The following is a 20678-nucleotide window of genomic DNA, read 5'->3' as shown; positions in this document are numbered from 1 at the left end:
GTAATGAACAAAAGAGCTGGAGCCAACAATGAGATTTTCTTTATCTCGACAGATAACCTTCAGGTCTGTTAACTTCAGGGGGAACCACAAACACATTTGACAGCAGAATCTGGCTTTTAAAAAAAAAAAAAAAAAAGGTATTTTTGAGCCAGGAACAAATACTGGCCTGATCTAAAATGGGCTGAGCTGCCACACAGCTGCTGCTGCATCACACTGGCCATGCTATTATGAAGGCTATAACTATGTTAGTTGATTTGCACCTGTTCTCAGTAAAAACAAGTCTGCAGAGTGGTATATAAAGTCCTGGTCTAGCAGAAAGTTGTTCTTTTTGTGATAAGGATACATAGAGCCAACTTTGACTTATCCCTGAACCAGCCAATCAAACCACGATTGAAAGTTTATTTTGAGCTCTGTAACTTAAAATGTTCTGATTTCTTTTTCAAACCAAGCTTGTAAGAACATATTTTTTACCGTGGACTCATCAGTCTTTATTTTGCAAGACATGATTTTCATAATGGCCACAAATTTCAAGTGTCTTTACTGCATATGTGTTGTAATGCTCTTACACGTAGTTCAGTAAAGGTTTTTACAGCTGTCTTCAAAATTACACACACATTACCACATCTATTTAGCCTAATTGCATAACTGGTTGTGATTGCACCAATTACCTAGAGAGGCAATACATGACTAAAAGTTAAAAATAGGGAAAATTGTTGGAAACAATTTTTACCCTCTGTCAGCAAGTCAGCAAGTCACTCTTGTAATGAGATTTGAAGACTCAGAACAAGGTTAAAGGAGTCCTGATTATTATGTTAGGCCACTGATTAATTAGGACACTTAATGTTGGCTCTTACACTCACCAAGGATTACTATATTATTCAGGCATACTCAAATTGGCACAAGTATTGGAGTCTCATTTTATGCCCTCACAAGCTGTATTAATATTAAACATATAGTGCTGATAGACCACTTTTCGGTCATAAGTTCATTCTCAGACTACTGATGACTTTTTATGTATTGGATTTCCGGCCTTTCATAGCTATCAACATATTTCCAAAAATCGTGTGTTTACTTGCTTAAGTAGAGGTCCAGAAAAGGGATTCTGAGACAAATAGAGACTAGGATATTGACTGTCCAGTGCAGACTGTGCAGATGAAACAAAACAAGAAATTGATTTCTCCAAGATCTTGCAAGTACAACTCAAGTAATCTGTACATTAGCCCAAAACCTAAATGGATGGTGACTGAAAAATAAGCCTTCTTTGATTTTAGATCCAGCTGAGCAACAAAATTCAAGCAACAGCTCAAAAATAAAATTAATTTGGCTCATCTACATGTATGTCACATGTATCGATGGTAACCACCACCATTAGTCCAGAAATTTTAATGAACTCAAAAAATCTCTTTGATTTTTCTAAAATCATAAATAATTTTTAGCTGTCTTCATAAGTACTACTTTGTTATTCACTGCCTTAGATTCCTTTAAATTTTTTTTTCATTCACAGCCATTAATAGGATGGCAAAATCCATGGATTCCCACTGCATAAGGTGCTTGATAAGGATGGGTGTTTGGTTACACGGTGGCTGCACCACGGCAGCTCACAGCAGCTCTCCTGCCCCGTTACGTGCTGGGTGCAGTTACACCAACACTGTGGAAGCTCTGGATGGCGCCTTTTTATGGGTTACATGAAAAATGCTCGATATCTGCCAGGTCTACACTGACACCGGTTTTGAGTCTTTCATAGACTCTCTGCCATCTAATCAGAAAGGGAAAACAGGCATCACCTCAAATCCATTTTAGGACTACCTCTCTGAAACAGTGGAAAATCCTTTAAAAAGATTAAATTAATAGTCCTTATGAAACTCATCTGACTGCGCAGGACCTCTCTGCCCAGTTTATAGAGGCTATGAGTGATAACAAACTCCAGGTTATTCTTCTCTTCCTAAGCATGAGAAATCACCAACAGGCAAACCGAGAACAAAGGGAAACAGAGCCATAGCAATCCTGGGAAAGTGAAAGCCCTCCAATAATTTTACTCATAAGTGTATTACATTTAGGAAAACTTCCTTTTGCTTTCTTCTCTTACTTTATTTTCTTTCTTTTTTACTCTTTTTGACTTGCTGGCATTTTACTGAAAAAGAAGGAATGATGCCAAAATCCTACAGAAAGGGCTTTTTCTTTTTTCTCTTTTTGTTTTGTCTGTTGAATTTCACAAAGATTTTCCAGATCAATATAGCTAACCTGTGCTAATTAAGCCATTAATGTGGGTGGTAAATGAGGCTTAGTCAAATGATAAATAAGAGCCCGTGTCCTGCTGAATTTCACACTGTCTCTCACACCTCAAAGCCATCACAAGGTTATAGCAATCCGATTATTGATTGACTCTAGAGCTCTTCATTATACTTTATGGACTACTTCAAAACCATGCAGTACTGACTGAGTAGAGATCATTAAAGAATACCATCTGGTACAGTTAACACACATATTAGCCTCTGAGGATTTACAGGATTTTGTCTGGACAGTACTTCGAAGGATTTTATTCACATAGAAACTTGGGCTTCCCGAGTCCTTTTTCCAGAAAAGTAAAGCAGTGGAAATGGTGTAGCTTTCCCCCACGCTCACACTCCACGTTGAGTCTGAAACTCAACGCTGAAGAGCCTTTACTCAGGAAGATGTCTATCTTTGAGTCCCTGTGTATCACAGTCAGCCTCAACGTTTCTCCTTACTTGCTGCAACCCTTTCCAATGGTTTAAGCTTCAGCACAATTTGGGTAGGCTGGAGTTTTTTCTTTGCCTTCAGTCTGGCCCCAGTTTCACAAGACTTCTGTGGAACAACTGGCATATTTGTCTCCATAGCCCATACCCTACTGATAGCGTGGATGCAACAACATGTTGAGCATGTGGACGTGTCTGCCAGAGATTAGGCAAAACAGAAGGTAAAATCTATGTTGGCTTATTTGTGCCTGTTATAGTTCTGTGCCAAAGCCAAGTATTAGCCCACAGAGAAATTTTTGAACACTAGTGTCAGAGTTATTGGTTATTTTGCTTCAGTTGCTCTTGCCACTGTCACTCCCATGGGATTCTACTGTTTAAATGCAGATGTCTGCATCTGACCTTGCTCTTTAAATGCCATTATGGGACAATGGAGACAAACACGCCCTTCTGACTTTTTCTCTTATCCCAAAGTAGACATCTAAAATAGGTCAGATGACTCATGTCTTAGAACAAGCAGTTGCCTATTTGTAGGCACCCATTGACACTAAAAGGTACCTAGGGACTAGCTCAGACATAAGCATTCACGATACACGTTTCTGGAATTAGCTGAAATGAATCCTCTTCTGCAGATCTGTATGCCACTGAAACAAGTATTTTCAAGTTTAAGATTGTATTCGTACCAACAGGCTCCCCTCCACATGCTTAGTACGTGATGGCTTCATCGCCCACCCCAAGGATGACTTTCCCAGGCTGTTGAGAAGCATAGCCTTGGCTCTGGGGGCTGGGGGGCAGGCAGTGCAGGACCATGCTCATCCAGCCTGGAGAGGGAACCTTTTCATCTCCAGGGGAATGGGATATCCTGAGTTTTATATCACCCCTAAAATTCCCAGAGAAACTTACATCTGATGTGTAAAACCTAGTGTAACAATAATTCTAGGTTTTAAACTTTGAAAAAGCCAATGTTAAGCAAGTGACTATAGTATCAAATATTTGCAAACAGAGAAGAAAATCCATTATCCACATTCCTCATATACTATGTTGCCTTGTCCTCAAAAGCTGTCTAATTTCTTCCTTTTATTAAAAATGATATTTTCACCTTTTCTGCTTCAGCACCATTGCTAGGTTGGAGTTGGCCCTGTCTGTTTTCCCTCTCTCCTAACACATCAGTACATCTTTTTATTTGCTTTTTCTGTCATTGTCCTTAATTACAACATTATTTTTACTTGAAAAGCTTTCTTACACATTTCTCACAGCTGTCTAGATAGTATATCACAAAAAATAGCTATCAACATATTAGATGCATGAGGTGGGAGTCAACTTAAGACCAAACCATAAAAAGTTTTGTACCTGCTTGGGAGCTAGGCATTGCATCCAATACAAACCTTGTTGATATCGTTAATGAGTGACTCAGACAGCAGTCAGACTACTTCAGAGTGAGGTAAAACCCTCTAAATCCTCCCTATATCTTCCATCAGGTGTCAGGCAGCACTCTTCCCCTGTACGTGCACGCTTTGATTTGCCAGGAGCCCACCAGAATAATGTAACGCAGGCTGATGTGCGTGCAAGCAGATGAAATGAAGGAATCCTGTCTGGTTTATGAAGCCCTGGTACTCCTTATGGCACTCTTTCTTCTGTAGTATCTAAATTAGTTGCAAAATCCCATCTGTGGATCTTCTCAGAGACAAACCCTGAACTGAGTAAAAATAAAATCATAATTTTAAACTTTGCTAAGCCTAAGTCATATTTAGAACCTGCCAGAGCCCTTATGTGGTACTGAGTATGTGACAGTGACCTAGAAAAACGAATGTCCAGGAATTATTCATGCAGAATCCTCCCCCGCTCTCCTCTCGCACTCTCGGAGAGGACAAGACAGTGACCCATCGGGGTTGAGCACCTGCACCCGAGCCGTGGTCCGTATGCCGCCACTTGTTTCTGATGGAAAATTTCACTGCTTTTAAATGTCACCGTAACAAAACAGTCCTAACAGGAGTGGAGGGATGATAAGTGTGTAAAATATGATGCTGTGAGATGTGTGTTCAGGGAAAGGATGAGAGTCAGAAAATAGCTCCGTAGCTAGATGTCAGGCTGTGAATAAACCAGACTATTTGGTTGACGGAAGGACGGTCAACCAAAATGTATATATTCTCAGGATAAAAATTGTTCAATTTAGATAGCCTGTGGATTTGCCTTGCAGCAGCATGTTAGGGCCTTAACAATCGGACAAGCGAAAGAATTGCATCACAAATTTCTGCACTATCCTTGTAAACAGCCTTGCTATCAAATCAGTAAATGAGGCCTTATTGCTCATCACTGAAAAAGCCCAATTTCAGCAAAAAGAATTGAAACATGTGGCAGGGGAGGGAGGGGAAGGAAAAAAGTGGTCTCCGCACTTTAAAGTTATGAGGGACTTTGGAATGGTTCAGGTGAGAGCATCACCAGAGAGAAGTGTTGAACCCGATCTGTCTCTATGTGAAGCATTTTACCAAGCTTTCGTACTTGATGTGTTGCTTGTCAGCTTCAATCTCTTCTCTTTCTTCTCTCATCAGGAGGCCAAGAAGACTGCATCCTTTCTTATGAACCTGTCACCAGACAGGAAAGTAAGTTTTATCTGCTTTTCTGTCACTGTTCCTTATATTTTTCATTTCACATTTTGGGGGCCAGCAGAGCAATAAGCCTTGCTGTGCCAGCCCCAGATTCTCTGTGCCTCCTTTTTCTTGGCCACTTTGTCTACTGCATACAAAAGAAATGATGTAAATGGTCTCCCTCACTAGCCCCCTCTTCCTAACATTCTCAGGACTCTTGCCTCATATGCTCTCATGGCCTTTACTAATAAATATGTTAATCAGTCGCCAAAATATTCATGCAGATTTTCTAGATTTACTGCAATATTGTTACATGGGAAGCCTTTATTATTTTCCTTCTCATGTGATACGTGCCTCTAACCAGGGTAGATGAACCTATGGGAAGACAACTGAAAATGATAGCGCATCCACCTGATTTAATGGGGGATGCACTCATATAACAGAGGAGAAAATATCCTACAATATCCTTTCCATGCCTCACGAGAGAGTCCATCTGCAAGCATTTGGGAGTGACCTCATTGAGCAATAGCAAATATATACACTTCCACATAGTCATTTGACTACATATGTATGCACCATCCCAGAGCTCTGCAAAATGAGTGGTGCTCGTTCTTTTTTCCTTATCCATGTCAATAAATAAATTATTCATCGATAAAATGCACACCTAAGTTTTCACTTCATACATAAAGGCAACAATTCAGGTTAGTGCATCTTTGGGAAGATTTGCTGTTATTGCTAGTAAGACCGTCAAAATGTGCCTTTCTTTTTGTTGTTCAGTTAATTACACCAGACCAGTTATTATTCTGGGTCCTATGAAAGATCGGATCAACGATGATTTGATATCTGAATTCCCTGATAAGTTTGGGTCATGCGTACCACGTAAGTATGATTTTATTCCTTGTTCTGCAGCTGAGTGAGTTGTATTCCTTGGTGCCACACATTGAGTAAATTGCTGTGAAAGCAGCATCCATGAACTATATGTAGTTGAGTTTCTCAAAAGCCATTTTTCCATTGGACAAAAAAGGGGAAAGGAACAAACAAAAAATATTGTGAAGGTCTGGAAAGAATTTCTCAAAAGAATTGTCTCAAAAGATGTTGCATTTTTTTAAAGAAGGAGCCTTCTAGCCACTAACTCAATTTACTCATCAATTAATCTGTGGTTTCTTAAATAAGATAAAATTTTTAAATGTTTCAATGCAACTGCACAGCATCCATCAATAAAAATACGGAATAATCTGTGATTTGTGTGAGATCTAGACTGTCTAATCTGAAAGCAATATTGGACCCTGAATTAAGCACAGTGTTTATATCTTGGATCATTAGAGCTTGCTGAGTGTTTATTTCAGATCCTGATTGCAGTCTTACTTCATTTTAAACTGTTGTCTCTGCAAATACATCAGCTTAAAACTGCTAGAGATGAGACCAGAATCAGCCTTATTATCAAGGCTAAATGAAATTGATGAGATTGCGATTCATTTTATCACTGTAATAGGATTAGATTAACAATCTGGAATGCATTTTGTATTTGGGGTTTGTGTGTGATCCTGAAAAAGTGGAATTCTGGTAAATCCTAATTTTATGATAGCCTGTAAGTATTGATTGGAAGAAAACATCAGAATGTATTACTTTAAAAAGACAGCTTTATTGTCATAACTTCATTGAAAACAATATTTAGTAGTAGTAGATCTGCTCCCATATGTGGAGCACCTCCACTTACAGCAGACCCAGCGTTGTCCACTGAGCAAACCTTAATTGCAGCATTTTTTGCATGAATTGGTTTTACAGACTTCTTGATCTTCTGCCTTTTATTTCATGCAGATACCACACGGCCAAAGCGTGACTATGAAGTGGATGGGAGAGATTATCATTTTGTCATTTCAAGAGAACAAATGGAAAAAGATATCCAAGAGCACAAATTTATAGAAGCTGGGCAGTACAATGATAATTTATATGGAACTAGTGTCCAGTCTGTGAGATTTGTGGCAGAAAGGGTAGGTTGACGCTAGTTTTATTGACCATGTAACGTGATCTGTTTTGTTTCCACATTATATCTCAGAGATGATTCTTATGCCAAAAGTTTAAAATATCTGCAAAACAGCATCCTAATATTTATAGGTTTTATAATGACTCCACAAGGAGTGCCTGACTTTGAATGACATCATCCTTGGTGCTTTCTGTCCCTTGATGAGTGTTATTGATTCAGGGATCTAACACAGAGCCTCAAGTATGCCCCAAAGCAGCCTTCCCTCTTCCCTCTGTACGACAGGTAAATAAACTTATCACATTTTCACAGAGGCAAAAGAACGAAGCCCAGAAAGATTAAATGACTTGCCTCAGGTGACACAGGGAGTCTTTGACAGAAACAAGAACTGAATTAACCAGTAAGAACATAGACATCCTGTTACTTTTATGAACTGATTTTCCTCATCTCTGAAGAAAATCCTCTCATCCCTTCCCCTGCAAAGTTCATCCCAGTAAAAATAAAAACCAAGTTTGTTCCCACATCTCCAGTGTATATTGTGTATTAGCACAAAAGCAAAGGAAAGAGCGCAGAGGAGTGGAGCGCATGCCCTGGGGTCCCTCTTCCCTGGTGTGCCAGTCATGGCCCCGTTCCAGGGCACTGCGACGCAGAATTGCTTCCCGTCTTTTGCCTGATCTGCAGCAAACTCTGCAAAAATAAACACATCCTCATCTGTTTCCCACAGGGCAAGCACTGTATACTCGATGTGTCAGGAAATGCTATCAAACGACTACAAGTTGCACAACTCTATCCCATCGCTATCTTCATTAAGCCTAAATCATGGGAGCCTCTGATGTAAGTATAAACTCCCTCAAGCATTTTATTTTCAGGGTACAGTCTCACATGGCACAACACAGCTCTTGAGTCTACATTTTTCGTATCCTTTACATTCAGTAATAACGAGAGGAAGTGGGAACAGTGGAGACTTGCTCTCCCTGCCTACCATCCACTGTATCCCAGCATCTCAAGAAACAAGCCAAAGCTGCCTTTGAACCTTTCACACTGGGACATGTGTGCTTACTTGCTGGACACAAAGGACTCCCTGCCAGTGCTTGGTGTATTTGCTCCAGCAAGTTCACCAAGGACTCATGCAGCATGACTTGTCCCATCCAGCCTTGGGTGCTCTTGGGGTGTAGAGCCTGGTCAGAAGGTAAACCTGTGTCAGATTTGCGGTGTATGCCTCTTTGTCAGCCTTCATTTACTTGAAGGTCTGTAAGAGGGCAGGCGAGGACCCATGGGACAGGAGAGGGTCAAACATAACAAAGAAGGAAAGAGAAGGCACCAACTTCATGCTGCCACCAGGCAACCTAATTTCAACACTCAGAAAAACACTGGGATCCAGGGAACAGTTAAGTGACTCCAGTATATTAATTGTGAGGATAAAAAGGTTCTAAGAGTCAGCCAATGTATGTGCATCAAGAGCAAATCAAATCAATCTTATGTCCTTCTTTCATTAGATGGATATGAATAATTGTATTGCATCTCAATTTTTATTCTGGCTCCATGGGACATTCTCAGTAGCGGCTTAGGGAAATATAGTCCAGAGGGAATGACTAGAGAGCATGTGCACAACCATATTCAGTCATTGAAAATGGCACTGTCAAACTGGGAGGGTAACAGAAATCCTGCAAGTATATTTCCTGACCTGTGTCCCTATTTGGGACTACTCGTTATCTTCATTAATTACTTGAATGACAAATTTGGCAATACTTTTGTAAAGTTTGTGAATATCTCAAGGCTGAGTGAGGTGGAAAGCACTTTGAAGGATAAGATTAAAACTCAATGTAAAATCACTAAGATGAAATTCAGCACAAACAAAGGAGAGAAAATCAAATGCATGAGTACAAGCAGGGAATAATTAAGCTGTAGCACTGCAGAAAAGCATCTGGCGACTGGGATGGATCACACAGAGATGTGAATGGATGGATAATGTGGCTGCAAAACAGGAAACTGCCACTGTGGGCTGTGTTAACATCAGTGTTGAGTAAGGACACAATAGAGAGTTATTTTGTTTTACTGGGTACGGATGAGGCCTCAGCTGGAGCGCTGGCCTGGTTCTGGGTTCCACCCTGGCAGTGGAGGAGGAACGGGGGTTACCTAGTGTCAAGGAGAGAAGGCTGAGGAGGAAATATGGAAGTGATCTTCATACTGGTTAAAGCTCAGGATAAAATACATTTTGATCAATTGTCTTCCATGTACACTTATGGTAATGCAAGAGTTATCAGCTTCATTTGCCGTGATAGGGATGAAATTTTGAACTCTTTGCCTTCCCCTCACCAAAGGCTCTGCAAATGCCAGGTGATGCCATAGGTATCTGTTACACAGCTAAAATGTAGGCATCCCCCCTCCCGTGCCAGATGCGTATCTGGTCACGGTAGGGGTGTGCCCACAGCCACTGGGTGACAGAGGTGGAGGACGCTATCCCCTGAACCCATCCCATGAATGGGCATCCTCCCCGGCCCTGCCTTTTGTGATAAGGTTGCTGCATGTCCAGCTGCATTACAGGGTATAACGTACGGTACGTGGTACTTGCACAGCCCCACTCTGACCAAAGCAGATGGGTTAGATGACTTCTTGACATTTCTTCAAGCCCTACAATTCAATTATATTCTAATTATGTTGCTGTATAGAAGGGGAAGGGTAGTCTGATAGCCTACCTTCTGCACTGATTTTTTTAAGATAGATCTTAACCTACAGTTTCCCCATCCATAAAATATTTCCATTATTTGTTTAATGCTGACATTGCATCTGGAGTGATAAAAAATAAAAAAGAAGTAAATAAAAGTGCCCCTTACTCTGAAAAATGCATTAGGCAGAACCAGAAATGTGGCAATAACACAAATGCTACATTGATTTGATGTAAGAACAGCAGATCCTCGAACAGATTGACTGAAAAGCATTATGAAGATGCAAACCATTGTGACAATCATCCTGTTATTAAACCAAAGCAATGCTAATCTTTCACTTAGGACAAAACAAGTTATGCAGAGTTAGCAGAATTTTCCTTACTGGTATAAATCAAAAGTTAGCTATTCTTCACTCTGCAAATCTAAAACTGCCTCAGTGTTGGCAGTATGGTAGGGATAAACAATGTGAAATCCATTATATGACTTTGAATTCCTTGTTCTGCAAATACCCTGTGGAAGACATCCTTAATTAGAAATCCAAATTTCCATGTGCCAGCAAAAGTCCGTATATATTGGTACTAGTTTGGGATTTTTTGCAGTTACATGGCTTATATAAATAAATTATGTAAACACAATACAACTCCTGGAAAAAAAAAAAAAGAAAAATGTAATGAATTCAGGCATTCTAAGTTAGTTTATCCCCTGCAACCTGCTCTCCACAAGTAATCTTTTTATCTAGTTAATCTTTTATCTTATCAAACAGTACCCAGAATTAGTTTCTAACAGAAATGAGAACTCTTTTAATATGAACAGTATCATTCTTTGTAAAGAAATATCTTGAGAATAATGACATCATTCTGAGCCCCTTGCTGGTGAAAATCATTTATTTTATTTAGTAATGAAGCTAAATCACTCAGGGTCTGGCTAAATGAATACATACTCTGACATAAGTGGTAGTGATTTATAGGGTGTGCATAGATGAATGGATATAACACCTTTCCAATACTATTTTTTTTAGCATCAAGTTTAACATGGTAAACCAATGCTCTGTGGGAACAGAAAGAGGACATTTTTATGACAGCATAACTGTGTTCACTCAGTCTTTTTTATGTATGTAACTACTACAACACAAAAATTATCGGTTTATCTGCCATAACTTTTACCCCTGTTCATACAAGTTGAAAGTTAATGTAACAGTAAAGTAAAACCATAAAAGGCAAAAAATTGCTAAGCAGAAGATGCAGAGAAACAAAATCAAAACATTTAACTTGCCGCAAAATTAGCACTGAAAGTTGAAGTCGAATTCTTACGCATATGCTCCTTTGCACCCATCGGACAGTGAAGGTAAGAAGAGTGAAGGGAGTATAAATAAAGCTTGCACCTGCACTTGAAATTTGGTTATTGCTGGTTCTCTGGAAATACCCTACTAACACTAATGACCACAGCAACGGAACACCACAAGGGTAGATGTAAAAGCAAGCAGAACACCTGGCCCAAGCCAGATGTCTCCTGATCCTGCTTTCTTCAATTAAATTCAGTACTGGCAATCACATTGCTGTAAACAAACTGCTCTCTCCTTTCCTTCCTTCCTTCCTTCCTTCCTTCCTTCCTTCCTTCCTTCCTTCCTTCCTTCCTTCCTTCCTTCCTTCCTTCCTTCCTTCCCCACCTCCACATGACTCCACCTCGCAGATATAATCCCAGAGGCATCCCTGTTGGTACCTCTCTCTCTCCAGAAGGAGGATGGTGGTGGGATCATGGGGATGAGAGCTGGAATTAACAAAGAGCCTGCCTGGGTGAGCTCTTCACTGAGAGAGGAGGAAAACCCTGGAAAATGTGCCTGGAGGGACAGCTCTTTGCCATTATTTTGAGTTCACCAGCTGTGCAGGTCCCTGGCTAGGAAATAAAAAGTAAGAAGGGACTATGGTTTGACAGCACTTTTAACTCATCATGAAAAATGGACATCATGGTCCTCCTCCTTCTCCATCCTCTCTCCAGAAGGCACAGAATGGGCAGAGGCATGAATACAACTAGCATAGTTTTATACCACAGGCAAATCTACAACCTGAAAATGTAATACTAATTTCTATTTATTTCAAAGTACTTACTATTTTAAATGTTTGTTTATATTTTTATTTGTATTTTCTTCTCTGATATTCAAAGATCTTGAGGAATAATTCTCAGAAATTTACCAGAAATAAATCTGGAAGGAGGAGGATGTTGTTAGAACTAGAATATTGGCTGAGCGTCCTTAGGATGAAAATGTGAAGTTTGCGTAAGAATTTGCAGTGGTATGTCCCACTTTAAGACAGCGTTTTGGTTTAGTCACCTAAAGAAGTGCTCAAGTAGGCGTAGCTGAGAAGCCCACCTGAAGTCAATTAGACAGCAATCTTTCCAAGAAATAGAATTAGTAGTATTACAAATTTAGCAGCATGACACAGATTGGCATGTATTAAACCTATTTATATAATCCACAAATAACTAACTGTCATAAATTTTTAAAGAAATCTTTCTTATCCTTCATTTTATAAACCAGCCTTCTGCATTGCATTGGTACTTCCAGAGAGGTTTTTCCAAGCAGTGTTCCCAGCAATATAGGTAGTTATATAGATATACAACTTCAAGTCATTTCTAGAAATACCTTTTTGCATCCTGGACACCTTACAGGGTGTCTTTCACAAGCCAGGTAGGAGTTAGCTGTAGCAAATTCATACTGTTGTGCACTTCATCGATCTTTCTTTTATGCACGATCATGCACATGATTTCCTACATGCATCACCCATGTCATACTGTATACAGTCCATTACCACATAATCATGATTCAGTGCAAGGCATTAAATCAGATTTATGTAGAACACAAGATGTTCCCTTCTCTTGCTTTCCTAGTTGCCTCAGAAAATTTCCATCATGTTTTAAGAAAAATAATCCATGATGTGAAAAAATGCTAGAACAAGCAAACTCTGTTTATTATTGCCAATTAATTTGGATATCTGCAGGCATATATGTGTAAGGCAGTGAATGAGTATGAGCTTGATTCTTTGCAAGTATACAGTGGTACTAAAAGCTGAGCGTGCATGGGCAAGACAAGTCATTTCTTAAAGTTATTAAATAATGCCTCTGTTGAAACAGAAGTGCTCCATCCAATAACAAAACATCGGCAATAACAGAATGTTACTGACACTGTCTATGTTTTTACATTTATTGGTACCCTGCACATTTTAAATCTACAAGACACACTTGACTGGGAATCTCACTAGTTAATCAGAAAGGACTGGAACAGAGAACATAAATAAATAACTCAACTCTTCCTGCCGGAAAGGCTCAGTTTGATTTCTCATGATATCTGGAACTCATGCCCCCACCTGAACCAAGAAGTCTCCCGGGAAGACATGCTGGGTCCTTCTGGGGCTTCCCTACAGGGTTTACAATGACTCTGGGATTCCTTCTACAGGGTCAGGAATCTCACTGTGCTGAATCCTGCCTTTAATCATGCTTTCACTTCCATAGCTCCAGCTTCAGTCAAAACCCAGCTTCCATTTCAGCAGTTTGGACAACCTTGTTCAGCCAAGACAGCCAGCTGTGGGCCTGGGAGACAGAGATGTTACTGAAGGAGCTTCAGCTCTGGAGACAGGAGTGCTCTGCGTGCTCAGACCTTGAGACATCCTGGGTCCCAGACTTACCCATGGGTTCCTGATGCCACAAGTCCATCCCAGTTAGCCATTACCAGATTTGGACCTCGTCTTTTGTTTGGGAACGCACAGTAGTGAACCCAAAAAAAAAAGAAAAAAAAAAATTAGTGGAGAAATGGGAAATAGTCTGGAAATGTAGGTTTATGCTACATAAGAATGAAATTAAATTTAAAATACTGAATCTGCCCATGACCTGATGGAAGAATTTCACTGTTTGGTTCTTGTACTGGTCTCAATCTGTCTGTGACTCAGTTGCACATATCTTTTAGAAAGAGGTTCTAGTAAGAGTCTAAACTTTTTGATGACTTCCTCTGTGGTTCTAGGGAAATGAATAAACGTCTTACAGAGGAGCAAGCGAAGAAAACCTACGATCGAGCAATTAAATTAGAACAAGAATTTGGAGAATATTTTACAGGTATGTTTTTATTAAAAACTTCTTTTTTTCCCCAAGATACAGTGTTTTATTGCAAAACAACTGGATCAGCTCTGTCTCTGGCTTAGAGTGTATATCAGTGTAGTGTGCCCACAGTAAGGACGCCTGGCTTGAGACTATTGTTTCCCTGAAATTCAAGAGCAGTCGAGGCATTCAACTCCTCACAAATTTGATGCCCTGAAGGAATAGCTATGCATTAATTTGATTCTATCCCTGACTCAAAACTGCTTTTAATGAAGTCAGTAAAAATGTTGCATCATTGCATTTGTACAGAACAAAGAATTCTTTGTTAGCTTAAGACAAGAGCTCAAGCTATGGATCATGGGAGGGAAAGAGAAGGGCATCTTCTTCTTGACCTGAAAAAGAGCAAGATTTAAGACCTACTCTGTGTCCCAGCTTTTCCTTTGGGCAGGTTTAGGCAGCTCCCTACTCAGGGGACTGAGTGCATAACACTCAGAAGCCCCCAGTTGTCCCTCCACATGCTGACAGTGCACATAATCTGAACTGCAGTTCCAGATTTCTGCTGAGGGGACAAGGAATTTAAGAGTATAGGCAGTGTGCTTTGCATTGCAGTTGCTTTATCTTCTGTCAACTTGAGCCTGATCTAGTTAACTTTTGCAGCCAAGAGTTAGTTTATTATAACCAGGTCAGGAAAAGAATAGGCCGTAAATCTGCTGCTACGCACTGCTGAAGTAGCTTCTACATCAAATGAAATGTAAAGCCTGTGCAGTGGGAACCTACCATGCTGGCCTCCCCTAGGAGAGAACTGCTAGTTATCTAAACTAACCAGGCTCAGCCTTCTCACTACAAGCAGTGGGATGGACCTCTGTCATGGGAAGGTGCAATTGGTTTGAACTTAGTTGCCATCTGCAGAGGTATGACTTTTCCATAATCAACATCACAGTGTGCTAGTATTCCTTCTCATTTCATCAGTATCTATGAGTATACTGAAAATCTGCTGACGCTGGATGCTGTATAATATATCAATTAAAAGAAGTATTGATATCTTTTCTTACTGCAGCTATTGTCCAAGGAGATAGCTTAGAAGATATATATAATCAATGCAAACTTGTAATTGAAGAACAATCTGGGCCTTTCATCTGGATTCCTTCAAAGGAAAAATTATAAATTAGCCACTGCACCTCTGATTACGACGGGAGAATATTTAGAAGAAAACTATAATATACTATTTGGAGGCTTTCCTGTTTTTGTTGCATTTATGTTCTTTGCAGTCAATGTGAATTTTGATGAATGTACAACACAAAGTGTTTGAAGCCATGAAGGACACTGATGGGTCAAAGGGTAGGAACAAAAAGACTTCTACCATATAAAGCAAATCTGTTGTGTGCTCAGAGCACCAGTTGTAGGTATAAACTTTTGACATGGAGACCCTCTGTCAAGGGGAGCTAGCCACCTCCTGTGCCCATGCGGACATTTTGATCGATTTCAATGGCTGAGCTCAGTGTGTTGATTGCTTTAAAGAGAAGTTCCCAGCTCTTGAACCTCATATAGGGCTTGATCCTGCAAGGCGCTCAGCACTTGACCCCAATTCCCACACATGAGTAGCCTGTTGACTTGGAGTCACTTGTGATCCCTCCCTATGCCATTCAGTCCCATCAATTCCAGTAGGACTATTCATGTGCTCAAAGCTAAGCACAGGCTTAAGCTTTTTGCTAGATCAGGGCGACAGGCACCTTGCAAAATCAAGCTCAGAGTATTTGGTCCACTTCCTACTGAAGTCACTGGCCGGACGCTCTTTGACTTGACTGGGAGGTGGGTCCTATTCTAAGCTTGCCATTGCACATTTGTAGTTGGTACACCTCGACTTTGGTAACTATGCACATCCTTTGATTTCTGAAACCAAGTCAAGCATTTCTTTTTTCCCCTTTGGAAACACTATTGCATCAGAAACTAATAACAATATAGTTTATTTTAATGGAGTTTGGGGGTGGGAGAGGATGGAAGCATTTCACATCACACACACGTGCACACAAACACATTCCCATGTGGACACACACATGTATGAGGATTCACAGCACCTATGTTGACAAGGAGGGATACAACTGGGAAAAGCTTTAAAATTTTTGATTGTCTATTTTATCATTTATATTGATAGAAGGCACTTAAAGATGGAATAATTTATAAAAATAAAAATATATTGATGTATAGAAACTAATTTCTATAGGTAAAAATGTTTTTGTGAGATATTTTGTAAAGATTAATTAATTGAAAGATTAAATATTTACACCCTTGTACGACTGTAAAATGTAAAGAGGACCATCAAGTTGCATTATCCCTTTTCCGTAACAGATTCTCTATTATTATTGACAAGTAAGATAATTCCTTAAATTGTAGTTGTCATCTTGTTTTTCTCTCAATTTAATCCTCTCCCTTGCCTCTATTTAATCATGATGAACTCCTGTGGAAAGATCTCTTGAACTGACCGCCCTGTAGGAACTTTTCTGAACACAAAAGGATAATGCATCTTTAAATTGAAATGCAAAATTTTTCAGAAGCAAAATGCCAGTGCTTGAATGCAGTTAATAATTTCTCTCTTGGAGGGAGTCGTGCTTCACCTCCAAATGTTTTACAATTCTTCCTGTTTCTTTAAAGGAAATACCAAAAGCATTTGATCTTTCTTCTCTTTGCAGGCAGGCAGGTCACCAACTAACTTGTATCTTCATTCATTTCACAGTCAACAAGGGTCTTAAAAGCAAAAACTGAGGCAATGGACATTTGTGAGGGATTTGGGGAAAGTCTGTGGAATCGCAGTTTGGGGTGTGTGGAAGGGGAGAGGGGGGGTATGTTTCTTCTCGTTTCATATTGCCCTTCCTTTGTATACTGATGCCATTCTTCACTCTGACACACAAGGGGACGACTGCAAGAGATATTATGATAGTAAACTGAATTGCCTTTGCTGCTGCTGGACCAAGTTTTCTATAAAACCCACACTCTCCTGCCTGCCGCACCGCAGGAGTCCGACGCTTATTAGCTGGTGGCTACAGCAACCCTAATGCTTAAGGACGTTTCAAGGGCAAATGCTAAACAGACTCCTCAGTTACTCGTCTCTTTGAAGCTTACATTTCTGCACCCTGTCAAGCTGACAGGTGTATCCAGCCAACCTCCGCGGACCGTGCGACTAGCTGGATGTTTGCGATATAGCCACCAGTAGTGACAGGGTTAAAAATACGGGCATTTCAGTGGGCCTGAAGTGGCCTCTCACTTACTGCCCTGCTATGGTAACTTTGAGGAGTTCACACTTCTGTAACTACTATTTTTCTTGCCTGGCCAGCACAGACTTACAAACAAGGGTTTCAGTTGAGTCTCCTAAAGAGCTTTGTAATCAGAAGGGCTAGAAATTTTTTTTACAAAATATAACTGAACGAAAGCTTAGATTTTGGATAATTCTGCAGAAATCCACAGAGTGACCCCAGATCTTTGGAAGCCATGGATTTTTCCATGCTGGCAAAGTACTATTGCCCCAGGTTGGGAAATAGCCCACCAGACCTGAAAAAAAACAAGTATCCTAAAGCAGGAACTTCATTCTAATTTTCAGCTCTGTTTTTAAGCAATCAATCACATCTGCTTCTTTGTTTCTTAGTTCAGCATGCAGCCTTTTACAGTACTATCCTACTAGTAACTGTTTTGCTTTGTCATGTGCTGTGCTTTACGGTGAACAGTAACACTATGGCTGAGTACAATCAATTTTTCCATCAGTCCTTGGTTACTGTAGTAACATTATTTATTTTTCCCTGTCTGTTGTTTGTGCTTCCAGTTTAGAGTTGCCATTGCACTTCTTTTTTTTTTTTTTTCTTTTTTTTTAAATAAAACATATATTTAAAAACAAATCACCAAGAGAAGCAGTGAGAGGTCTTATTTCCCTTAGGACTTGTACCCCCATTTGTTTTGTGCATTGATGTTTTGCGTTTCATGTTTCAGCATCCTCAGAGCTGCAGTTCATTTTTGCATTGCAGCTGTTCAGATCATACTGGGTGGTAGTGGGAGGAGAAAGAGAAACATAAGATTCATACAAAATTACATCTGGTGCAAAAAAAAAAAGAAGTCCAAACTCACAACCCACAGTAATTGGCACCTGAGACCACATTGGTGCTAACACAACTTAGCATAATCAGATCCCTTTTCCGTCCATGTAAAAGACTTGCGAGCGTCTAAACATGAGACAAATGCAAATGCTGGACCCTTTAGGAAAAGTGCCAGATCACACCCCTGGTGCTATTTCTCATGTTCTGGCACAGTGTGTAGCACCGTAGGGTCTAAGCAGAACCAAAATTATCACAGCTTTTTGTCCACCCATGAATGATCACAACGACATCTTGCTAGCTGTGTGCAGATGTGCAATATTACAACCTATTTATTTCTCCTGGCCACAAAGCATCTTCCATGCACTGACTCATTGAGAGCTTGCTAACAGGGCTCAGTGAAACGGCACTCTTTACTGGTCTTACGGTCTGACCATCAACCAGTGAAAGAGGCTTTTTCGTGCTTAATTCCCCCTTCCTACAGAGGTACCCTGTCCATGCTAGCGCTTTGTAATTTCTTTGGTAGTAAAGGCTGTTTCTAGATAAATATTCTGTGATGTAATTGTGTTTGTAGCTAGCATGGTTTGATGCTCCGGTGTGGATAGGGTCCTAGGAACCACCCTGTGAAAGTCAAGGATAAGAAATCTCTCCGTTGCACTGAAATTTCAAATCCTCATCCTGGAGAGCAGTGTGGAACCTCAGCTAATAACCACTATGAGCCAGCAACAGTGTCCTAGTTATATAACGTCCACCTACCTATTTACATTAGTTCTCCATGGAGAAAATGTTGGTGTTACACCTTCACTGTTACTTGCTCATCAGCACTCAGTCAAATTGTATTTTTGTTTTGGTTTTGTCATATTATTTGTTTTTCAAATTGTATCCCTGACCAAAGGATTCAGTGAGTGACAACACATGAGGATATTTGTAGGAAAAACAGTGTTAATGAAAAAAGTCTCAATCATCTTTTCAAGCTGCACATTTAAAGCCATAATATCTGCCGTGTTCACAGAAAGTGGTCGTTTATCCTTCACAGCTTTTAATCTCAACATTTTTTCTCTTGAACATTTTGTCTGCCATGTTATGCATGCGGTTCACTGTGCAACTGCATTCATGTGCTCAAGCCCATGCCTTGGTGGAATAAATGTATTTTCCTATTCCATTAAAAATCAGATATCTTGTCAGTTAGTTCAGAAGTAAGAATGAGGTTGTCATTATGTTAAAAAAGAGGCTCCTCAGCATCAAAGCTAACAGCAAATAACATCTAAAATCTAATCAGCATATAGCTAGCCTAGATCCTCAGCTGGTGTAAATCACGATCACTCCATTGATTTCATAGAATCATAGAATGGTTTGGGTTGGAAGGGACCTTAAAGATCATCTAGTCCAACCCCCCCCTGCAATGAGCAGGAACGACAGTGGAGTCCATCCCATATACACCACCTGAAGTTACACATTTGTTCTCCCCGTTACACCAACTTTTGAGCATTACTGTAAAACACCAAGGCCGTATGATTAAACAGCAGCTCAGCACTTTCCATCATTATTTACTGCTTATATTACTGTAGCACCCAGAGGGACAGGTCATGGACCAAGATCCATTTGAGGTAGGTGCTGTGAAATTGCTGAAAAAAGACACCCCATGGGCCAAATGCTGTGGCCGGATTTTCAGAAGGTTTCAGCCCCACTAACATCTCACCAAGAGCAATAGGAACCACTACCCATTGGCCCTGTTGAGATTCTGTCTTTAAGGTGAGGTGCATGAGATGCAATCCGTCATCCCTCACACCGCAGCTTATGCCATCTGGCCCTGAGCTACAGTGCAGGCAACTTGCCCTGGTGTAAAACAGCATTTCTGGGGATGGGCGGTAGCCAGCATCCTAGGCAAGATCTTTTTTGGGGGGGAAAAAAAAAAGGAAAAAAAAGGAAAAAAAAAAAAAAAAAAAAAGGCAACACTGTTGGCTCTTAGTGGGATAGCAACCTTTTAATTTGTGTTCCTAAATTTGAATCGGCCAGTCCGAATTTCCGAGTGCAGCAGCCTGTACTCAGTGGGCGGCTCCATCCGGCACGCTGGCCGGCGCGCGTCTCTTTAGCAGGATGTTTCTCAGTCCAGCTGTAGTGTGGGGTACTCAGAATCTGAACTGGAGTTTACAAAATACCCTGTCCAGCTTACACTCCTGTTATGTGTAAATACTCTGCGCATCCATTCCATTTGTGTAAAGAATAAAGCACACACAATTATAAAAACTAAGATGTATATTTCATACTAGCTGTGTCCTTGCTTATTTATTCCGGTCCAAGCTCTCAGCTGTGGTTCAGTTGTAAATGCTTGATAGAGTGTTTATAAATATGTCATGAATTTTATTATAAAATATTAATATTAAAGCATTTTTACACTTTATAGCAAATGGCTTCTTCACAAGGCATAATTTGTCTTTTTTCCTTAAAGCAGAATAGTAAAAGAGAATTAATATACTCTTAGTATGTCTTGAGACGCTATCACATCTATCACACAAGAAAGTCACAAGTCTGAAAGTGGGATAGTGGTTTCAAAAATGTCTGACAATACAGAAACT

At 40.1% G+C, this 20678-nt stretch overlaps 1 protein-coding gene across 29 annotated transcripts in view; it reads left to right on the top strand.

Moving 5' to 3' along the window:
- Nucleotides 1-20366, top strand: part of DLG2 (discs large MAGUK scaffold protein 2) — a 1060789-nt gene extending 1040423 nt beyond the window's left edge. For all 29 annotated transcript variants that reach the window (XM_075742480.1, XM_075742449.1, XM_075742451.1 and 26 more), the window contains 6 exons: nt 5261-5311; nt 6074-6175; nt 7115-7287; nt 8002-8111; nt 13953-14044; nt 15084-20366. In XM_075742480.1, coding sequence (XP_075598595.1) covers nt 5261-5311; nt 6074-6175; nt 7115-7287; nt 8002-8111; nt 13953-14044; nt 15084-15190 — 635 coding nt within the window. In that variant the 3' untranslated portion in view covers nt 15191-20366. The remainder of the gene's footprint in view (nt 1-5260; nt 5312-6073; nt 6176-7114; nt 7288-8001; nt 8112-13952; nt 14045-15083) is intronic.
- The last annotated feature ends 312 nt before the right edge of the window (nt 20367-20678 follow it).

This window comes from Balearica regulorum, chromosome 1 (genome assembly GCF_011004875.1).
Source record: "Balearica regulorum gibbericeps isolate bBalReg1 chromosome 1, bBalReg1.pri, whole genome shotgun sequence".
Classification (NCBI taxonomy): Eukaryota; Metazoa; Chordata; class Aves; order Gruiformes; family Gruidae; genus Balearica; species Balearica regulorum.
Note: the sequence above shows the minus strand (reverse complement) of the source record. Positions and strands in the feature narration are given on the sequence as shown.